Source organism: Equus caballus, chromosome 30 (assembly GCF_041296265.1).
Source record: "Equus caballus isolate H_3958 breed thoroughbred chromosome 30, TB-T2T, whole genome shotgun sequence".
NCBI classification, from domain to species: Eukaryota; Metazoa; Chordata; class Mammalia; order Perissodactyla; family Equidae; genus Equus; species Equus caballus.
The window spans coordinates 35,980,633-35,989,564 of NC_091713.1; the positions used below are offsets into that span (position 1 = coordinate 35,980,633).

The 8,932-nt window shown below is 39.3% G+C and overlaps 1 protein-coding gene across 7 annotated transcripts in view; it reads left to right on the forward strand.

The window, feature by feature from the left end:
* The window catches only part of NR5A2 (nuclear receptor subfamily 5 group A member 2), a 132,052-nt gene extending 123,469 nt beyond the window's left edge, over window positions 1-8,583 (forward strand). For 6 of the 7 annotated variants that reach the window (XM_070255553.1, XM_023632397.2, XM_023632398.2 and 3 more), the window contains exon 7: window positions 5,336-8,583. In XM_070255553.1, the coding sequence (XP_070111654.1) occupies window positions 5,336-5,583 (248 nt within the window). In that variant the 3' untranslated portion in view covers window positions 5,584-8,583. The remainder of the gene's footprint in view (window positions 1-5,335) is intronic. The other variant, NM_001081795.2, reaches the window with a different exon arrangement.
* Window positions 8,584-8,932: the final 349 nt, after the last annotated feature.

Here is an 8,932-nt window from a genome sequence, read left to right on the forward strand (position 1 = left end):
GTTGCCAAAAATAGCTCTTGGGTTAATAAGCATACACACATACACTTTTGTCAAGGACTTATCAGTGATGAATTTAAAATCTTGAGTTTCAAGTTTTGTTGGAAACAGGATAAAATCCAATCTTTGACATCAGCACTGAAAATATCCTGTCCTCCCACCTCCATGCCCTGAACAGCCATCCCTCTGCATTGAGTGAACTTTGTTCATAGGCAAAGAACTGGCATGTTGCTCTCCAAATGTTCTTACAAAATTATTTATACGACTTATTTAAAAAATTAATTTCTTGCAAAATTCAGTTTCTTTCTCCTTTTCAGGCTTATCAAAGGAAAGGGTCTTCTGAGGACCAATTGTCATCTTTCCAAAAGCTTCAAGGAAAAGAAGTGTTCTCTAGGCACAAAACGATGCCTCTTTTCCCCACTTTTATATCTCTTAAAGGGCAAGATGAGAGGGTTTTTCCCCACATGTGGGAAATTAACAGAGAGCTAGCTCCTCAGCAGAAAGCTCACTTCATTTGTACTTCCTGGCCCCCCAACCCCCTTGCTCAGCAAAGGACCCATCCCGAACGGGCACATTTACAGGCTGTGCCACGTGGCAGGTACAGGCTGTGCCAGGAGGCAGAAATCAGTATCTTCATCATCAGAGAGAGCCTGGATGCTGGGCAGGACTGAAAAGCCAGCACTGTAATATATTCAAGAAGACCTAAGGGTTTACTTTCCAATAAGGATGGAAAAAAGTCTGAGCATCCCGCTGTGAGCTTATCGTAATGCTGCTTCATATAAAAAGTTGGTAATTAGTCCCTGAGTGAATAAAGTAGAATAGATGATAAGAGATTGATACTTAGAGGAGAAGCACAAAATGCTTTGCCAGTCATCAAAATTTAAAGGCTGTACAGAAAGGGTTGGGGACGCCTCTGTCTGTTTACATACCATTTCCAGCTCAGAATTTGTAATGATAGGGTTCATTAGCTTGTGTTTTTAAATTGTATTAAAATGAAGCTTACATAAATTTCAAAGGAGCACATCGAGTGCCAAATGCAGGAGCATAAAACGCCACAGAAGAACTGCTGGGGATTTGGGTCTGCTCTCAACCTGGGCTCCCCCAGCTGGGTCTTTCACTAAAATCCAAATGTGAGGCAATGCCATTTCCTATGGGAACTGGACGGCACGGCTCAAAAACGTATATTTCTGAGGACTCCAGCACATGTACTAATTTGTCCAGATTTCATTTTCTCATATAATTTAATATCAATTCACTCATGGATTTCTGGTGTCACAGACCGTAGCTGAGTTAAGACTCCCAGGTGTGCAAGCCCCCATTCATTACTTAATGTGAACTCAGGCTGGATTTGTAGTAGGGACATCCTAGAGAAAATGGTTACGATTTTAAATGTATTTCGTGTTTAAATTTTCATGAAAGGGCATGAATTAGCGTAAAAACAAATTCCATGACTACTGTGGGAGTACACTTAAATTTCCAGACTCTTCCTAAAAGGTAAATAGAAGTGAACTATAAACAGTTTCAAATTAGAAGAATAAAATTGGCTTATAAGATAGTTAAGAGTTAATGTAATAGGTCATTTCACAATTATATCAGTCTTGGACAAATATACCAGTAATATTTTATTTGGAGTATTCTCTGGGGATGCCTTGACTAATTTATAGTCCTCACCCCAGGATGCTTGCCATCCACAGAGGGAAATGGACACTTAGGAAAGAAAAGCAAACTGCAGTGAGAGGAACACAGAGCTGAAAATGGAGCCAGCCCACAGGGCAATGATCCAGGAACCACTTGGTCAGTCAGTGAGAATAATTCAAAGTCTTTTTCTTTCTTTTCTCCTCTTTTTTTAACCTTAGAGCTTAAACAGCAGGATCACTGCCACCAAATTACATATTGCCTGTATAGACAGAGAAACAAAATGGACATTCAGTAAATAAGTATCTTTGGGGCAGTTAGCAGGATAACTTTTCTTATATTTAATGATAAATTCATAGAAATACCTTAATGGGATAATTCATTCAGTCATGTGAATTCAACTCTGATGAACTTCAGAGAAAAATTGCATATATGGCCAGAGTATGAGAAACCTGGACATTTTCCTTCAGAAGGAAAATTGCATCTATTTTTAAACTTGGGCGAAAGGTGCCAGTTTGGACTAGTGTTCTTAGAAATCATCCAGCAAATGCTGATCTGAAGACTTCAAAGTGATCATTCTGTAATAATAATAAGTGAATAAACCAGAACTTATGATCTAGTCTTAATATTTTATGTTAGTAGTTTTTTTCTTAGCAGAGCAGCATAATTTATCACAGAAGGTTGAAACTAGTTCTCAAAAAATACATTTATCAAAAAAAGAAAGTTTCAAAAACAACTTTCTAAAAAGACTATTCTTCATTTATCTTGCATTTTATACTGTGCGAATTCCTACACCCTCCCTATTAATCTCTGTGACTATTGTTAGTTTTTCTCGCTTGTGAGAATATCTTTCATTGTAGCATAACCTAATCCTCCATTTCAAGTGTTTTTTTTTTTTTCTATAATTGTGTTTAAGTAACTATAACACTGGAAGTTTTTTGTTTTCTTTTTTCAACTTCCCAGTTGTATGTAAAAGAGAAAGCTAAATTCCGTCTCCTATAACTTGGGTAGAGAGTAAAGAGAAGCAGCATGGAGAAATTTGTCAGAATTCAGATGAACTATTTTAAATGATGTTGGCTCTCTGCTGTGATACTGGATGAAGGACCCATCTCCGTAAGAGTGTGAGCCTTTGAAAGTATAACTCTGGGTGGCAGTGGACAAACCTAATAGGAATGCAGATTTTTCTGGCATGTACCACATATTGAAGGTCTTTCCAATTGTTTACATTTGGTAATTTTGAACCAAATGTAACCAATAATTTTTAAATAGTTTAAAAGAATTTTTTAAATGTTTTAAATAAGATAGGTGGAAAATGCTGTATTAACTGTAAAGTCCATGTGTAAAATGTCAGGTGGACAACAACTTGGCTGCCAGGTTTGGTCTTTTTTTTTTTTTTTTTTGAGGAAGATTAGCCCTGAGCTAACATCTGCCAGTCCTCCTCTTTTTTTTTTTTTTTTTTTTTTTAAGATTTTATTATTTCCTTTTTCTCCCCAAAGCCCCCCGGTACATAGTTGTGTATTCTTCGTTGTGGGTTCTTCTAGTTGTGGCACATGGGACGCTGCCTCAGCGTGGTCTGATGAGCAGTGCCATGTCCACGCCCAGGATTCGAACCAACGAAACACTGGGCCGCCTGCCCCGGAGCGCGAGAACTTAACCACTTGGCCACGGGGCCAGCTCCCCAGTCCTCCTCTTTTTGCTGAGGAAGACTGGCCCTGAGCTAACATCCATGCCCATCTTCCTCTACTTTATATGTGGGATGGCTACCACAGCATGGCTTTTTGCCAAGTGGTGCCCAAGTCTGCACCCGGGATCCAAACCGGTGAACCCCGGGCCGCCGAGAAGCAGAACGTGCGCGAACTTAACCACTGCGCCCCGGGCTGGCCCCTGGCTGCCAGTTTAAATGCCACAAGAAGATGCAGGGCTCCCAGTAGGGTAGCGTTTGTCTGTTGGTACATCTCATCAACAAGTAATCAGATGCTTTTAATGCTCCCATCCCACTTTGCAATAGATGTGAGAGCCCACACTCGTACTATATATCCACTTCAGCACTGACTCCTCACTGTTTTTAATTTGGGGCAGAGACTTAAGGATGGAAGGGGGGGAGCATGTTTTATGGCTCAAAATGTAAACGCTGAAATCATCCTGGACACATTTCAACAGCAAATGTAAGGCAACCTTATTGTCAAAGCATTTAAAGATACCGAAATGGACTTGCACACACGTACAGGCTAAGTTCAAGAGCATAGAGTGCCAAAAATATTGATATGAGTTACTATGATGACTGTTAACTGAGTTTAGTACATTTAACCTTTTCATCCTAGTCTTACGTGGTTTTCTTCAAAATTGTTCTTATTTATTTTTGTCCAATTAGGAAATAAACTTGGGGTGGAAAGTGGCTGCATCTGTTTACCTTCTGAGCACGGGTGTGTGTAAACACACACGTGCATCTATATATTTTTTCCAGAGGCTTCTATCTGCATAGTGGATAAAAGTTATACTGTTAACATAAATAAACTCCAGAAGAGAAATTCCCACATAACCATTTGCCTTGCTCATTATCTGTGTGTGTGTGTGTCTGTCTGTCATTTTTTGACTCTGTTTCCCTCTTATTCAATATTTATAAGGACCTCTGGGGCAGATGCCTTAAAACGACTGGATGGGGGCCAGCCCCGTGGCTGAGTGGTGAAGTTCGAGCGCTCTGCTTTGGCAGCCCGGGGTTCGGATCCTGGGCACAGACATGGTACCGCTCCTCAAGCCATGCTGAGATGGCATCCCACATGCCACAACTAGAAGGACCCAGAACTAAAAATACACAACTGTGTACCGGGGGGCTTTGGAGAGAAAAAGAAAAAAAAATAAAATCTTTAAATAAATAAATAAATAAATAAAACACGACTGGATGGTCAACAGGAGGTAGGCTGAGGGAATTGTCTATGTCCATCTCCTCTATCTGAGTGACCCAGGACCGGAAGAAAAAAGCAAAGTATCAGACAAGAGACACCACATTCAGGGTTAAAGGGCACCAGCCAATCCTGGCTTGTGTTCTGCCTAAAGGACAAGGCTTTCATTTGATAAAGATCATTAGCCACCGAGATATATATTTTAGAGAGTTCCCAGTAGCGAATCTTGCGTTGGCAGTCACTGGAGTGTACCAGATGGTTCATTAGCATAGGCTAGACTAGTCAAAGGCTTTCAGAATCATTTAGAAAATGTCAAACAGAAACAAGAACCCTGTCACTTTTTATTAGAATTAACTACATCATGCCCTGGACACAGATTTCACCTTGGGTCAGAAAAATTAATACAGAATGATATGAATTGTGTAATATACTGGGTTAAGATAGGTCTTTCTCTGGGGACTCATTTGCTGGCAATATATTATGATCCCTCTACTTTAGGAATCCTCAAACCTTTCCTTTTGTAAGATATGAAAAGAGTTGACCTTGCGCAAAATCCATTGGTGTCTAATTGATTTGAGGTATATGCAGAATTTCAACAAGACATTCTTCAAAAGCTCTTTTGTGATCATTTTCCCAGGAAGCTTGGTGAGTGGGGCTTACTGAATATTCAGCAGCATATGAAGTATGCTTTATGTCAGGGGGAAAATACATCCATTAATTGAACACACGGCTGTAGTAAACAGGAACTAAAATGCCATTGAAATAGTGTGCTTATTTCTTTTTTCTTTTTTTTCTGAATCCAGATGTCAAAAACCTTGAGAACTTCCAGCTGGTAGAAGGTGTCCAGGAACAAGTCAATGCCGCCCTGCTGGACTACACCATGTGCAACTACCCACAGCAAACAGAGAAATTTGGGCAGCTCCTTCTTCGACTACCTGAAATCCGGGCCATCAGCATGCAGGCTGAGGAGTACCTCTACTACAAGCACCTGAACGGGGACGTGCCCTACAATAACCTCCTCATTGAAATGTTGCATGCAAAGAGAGCTTAAGTCACAACCCGCAGGAGCCCTGCTTTCAAAACAAAAAGAGATTGGTGGGGGTGGGAGGGGAGAAGAACAGGAGGAAAGAAAGAAAACAAAAATACTCTGAACTGCTCCAAGCAACACTAATTAAAAACTTGGTTTAAAGATATTGAATTTAAAAAGGCATAATAATCCAATACTTAGTAGCAAATAAGTGATGTATCAGGGTATTTGTATTGCAACTGTGAATCGAAGTCTTCACATCCCCAGAGGAGTCCATGCAAAGGACACTGTAATGGAGTGGACTGAACTCGCCGGGGAATACCAGTGCCGCGTCCGAACGGGAATGGACGAAACGATTCTTGTATATTTAAACTGATCTCCGCTGTGAAGAAATTTAGCAACTGATCTGTGTTATTAATTAGGCTCTGACAGCGGGGGATTTGAGCTTACAGAATTCCTCCACGGTAAAGCGGAACGGAAACAATTCTCCAGATCCATCAGCTGGACCTATAATAGCCTGTCCCTCTTCCTTTCGAGGACCCAGCACCTTCTGTCCTGTGATCGCGGAATCTGTGCTAAGGACTTGTGCTGTGCCACACCCACTCGTAGCTCCACCAAATTACGAAAAGCCTAATTTTGAATGTCTGTGTCTTAGACTTGCAAACAGCTAATAAGAGCAGTCTATTAATCTGTTAGCTTGCCATTTTAAATATGTTCTGGTTTGTTTTGTCATGTGTTCACAATGTTAAAAAAGCAGGCAGTATCCCTCTTCTGACCTTCTAGAAGCGTTAATTAATATTAGGGAAATGACTACAAACTTTCAAAGCAGATGCTCCATAGCTCAAGCAAGCCAGACCTTGTTTCTGCTACTGTTACTGAAATGCGGCTTTGGCATTGCTGGATTTCATAAAAAATAAAACATGAACCATATTTTGCTAGGCTGTCAGATAGTCACAGTTCTAAGTAGTTAAAAACCAAACCAAAGCATGCTAAGCTATGCAAAAAGACGGGAAAGGATGAGCTGATAAATTGAGTGACTCGAGGTTCGTTCTTGTTACAATTGAACATCCCCTATACGTAAATGGAAACAGTGATTTTTACATGTGGCCTGGAAAGACATTAAAGTAATTCAAATCTTCCCCAGAAGGGAAAGGAAGAGAGTGATACTGACCTTTCTAAGTCATAGACCAAAGTCTGCTACAGAACAAATATTGGAGGACAAAGAATTGCAAACAAGTTCTCCAGGAGACACTATCAGTATTATTAACATGCAGTGCCACAGATATGGAGATCTTGCCTTATTTCACAATTCTAAAAGGTAGCTGTGCAGATGTGGATCAACATTTATTTCAAATAAAGTATTAATAAAGTCCAATAAAACATAGTGTTTACATTCTTTAGGTCCTGTGGGGGAGGGGAGACTATGATATTACAAAATTTAAAAAAGCAGTAATTTCCTTAATGTTATTTTTCTGATCGGTAATTATTTTTAACAGTCCTTAATTATTGTATGTCGTGAGACACTAAAATCAAAAATGGGAATCTCATTTTAGACTTTAATTTTCTTTGAGATTATTGGCGGCACAATCACTTTATAGAAACTGTAAAAATAGAATATCTCCTGGTCCCTTAATTTTTTTCACAAAAGTTTCTGGCTTTTGAATAGTTTATTTATATTGTATATCATAGTTTCAACTGTAGACAATTATGATGCTAATTTATTGTTCCTTGGTTTCCCCTTTGTATAAGATATCGCCAAGATGGAAGAAACCAAATATATGTGTTTATTGTAGCATGTCTTCAAGTTAGCGGAACATAGTTCAGGGGCAGAGAAGGGTCTTAATGAATTAAAATCATTCACTTGATTAAATGTCTGTAAATCTTCATAATTCTGACTGTAGTTTATTTAATATCTATTGTAAATTATGTGACTTGTAGCTTCCTCTGTTTTCAAGTGAATTTACCAAGGGCGGAGTCTTACCTGGTTTTCCTTTCCTAGCGTTGTAAGTTGTATACCAAAGATATTAGTTATTACTTCTGTGTATACAAAGAGGATTATTTTATAATTTTCCTTAGTCACCTCTAATACTTGTCCACATGAAGGGTACCCATTAGCTAAGCTGAGCGTCCACAGCTCCTCATGCAGAGCCTCAGCCGCCTGTGTAATCGTCATGGCTCAGAGGACAATGAAAAACAGCTGGTCAGCCAAGTCCATACGCAAAGCATGAAATCGAATGGCAGCCTCATGGCTCTCCTCAGTTAGAGACCAAGTTGGATAGAAGACACATGGAGAGAAATGGTGTCAACAGTTAAAGAAATGGTTCCATCATGTATGTGGAACACGGATGGAGGCAACTATGAAAATTGGGGGATAGTTATTAGGAGGGTCTTTAACATTGCAAAAAAAAACCCAAAATACATTGATTCTGAAAGTCCATGTTTTTTTATTTTAAGTATACAGTACTCCCCACTAAATATTAAACCTAAAAATCATTAGATATTGGTATGTTGTTAAGCTAGTAAATGACATCATGAGAACAGTTAGGAAGATGGGCAACACAGAGAGTTAACCCACCCTGCTGGTGACATCAAGGACAGAAGCTGATGAACAAGAATGCTCCACAGCCAGCATCTGTGACCCGTCCAAAGTTGGCCAGTGAAATTTCTCGTGCTCATTATTAACTAGTTTGTAAGTAGACATTTACTTAGCAACTACCTTATCAATTACAGGATTTATTAGTAAAAGCAGACTCAACTGGAAAGGTTTTTGGCTTAGCTTTGTTTATTATCGTTGGTCTGTGTAAACAGACAAACTGTAATGTCTGAATATTTGTATTACATATCTTCTGCAGCTACCTGGGATCTGAGTCCATGCAATGTTTAAAGTGTGAAGTCGGTTACTTGTTGACGTTTCCTTCCTGTGTCAGTGAAATACATATTGTCATGTCAGTTCTTGCCAGGAATTTCTCAACAAAATGGAATTTTTTTTCAGTATTTCAATAAATATTGATATGCCCAGCCTGATCATTTTTAAAAGTTTTTATGCTGTCCTCATTCGATGGGATACTAAAGCTTCTAAGTAATTAAAATACTTGACTAGGAATGGAGTCAGAAGAAATCCACACGAATACACTTCCTTCTCTAGATATTTCGTAGAGTGGCCCATTGTCCTTCGTTGGATACTTGAAGCATGAAACTCAATCTGTGCATTATAGCTCTACACGTGAAATAAAACAGTTTGTATCATTTCCTGTTGTAACTGATTGACAGAAAAGTTTTACAGTATCTCTTTCGCACAGTTCACTATGCCCTCATAAGTTTCCCAAGTGCTTTATTCCTCAGTTCATCCTCAGAACAACTCCATGAGGTCTGA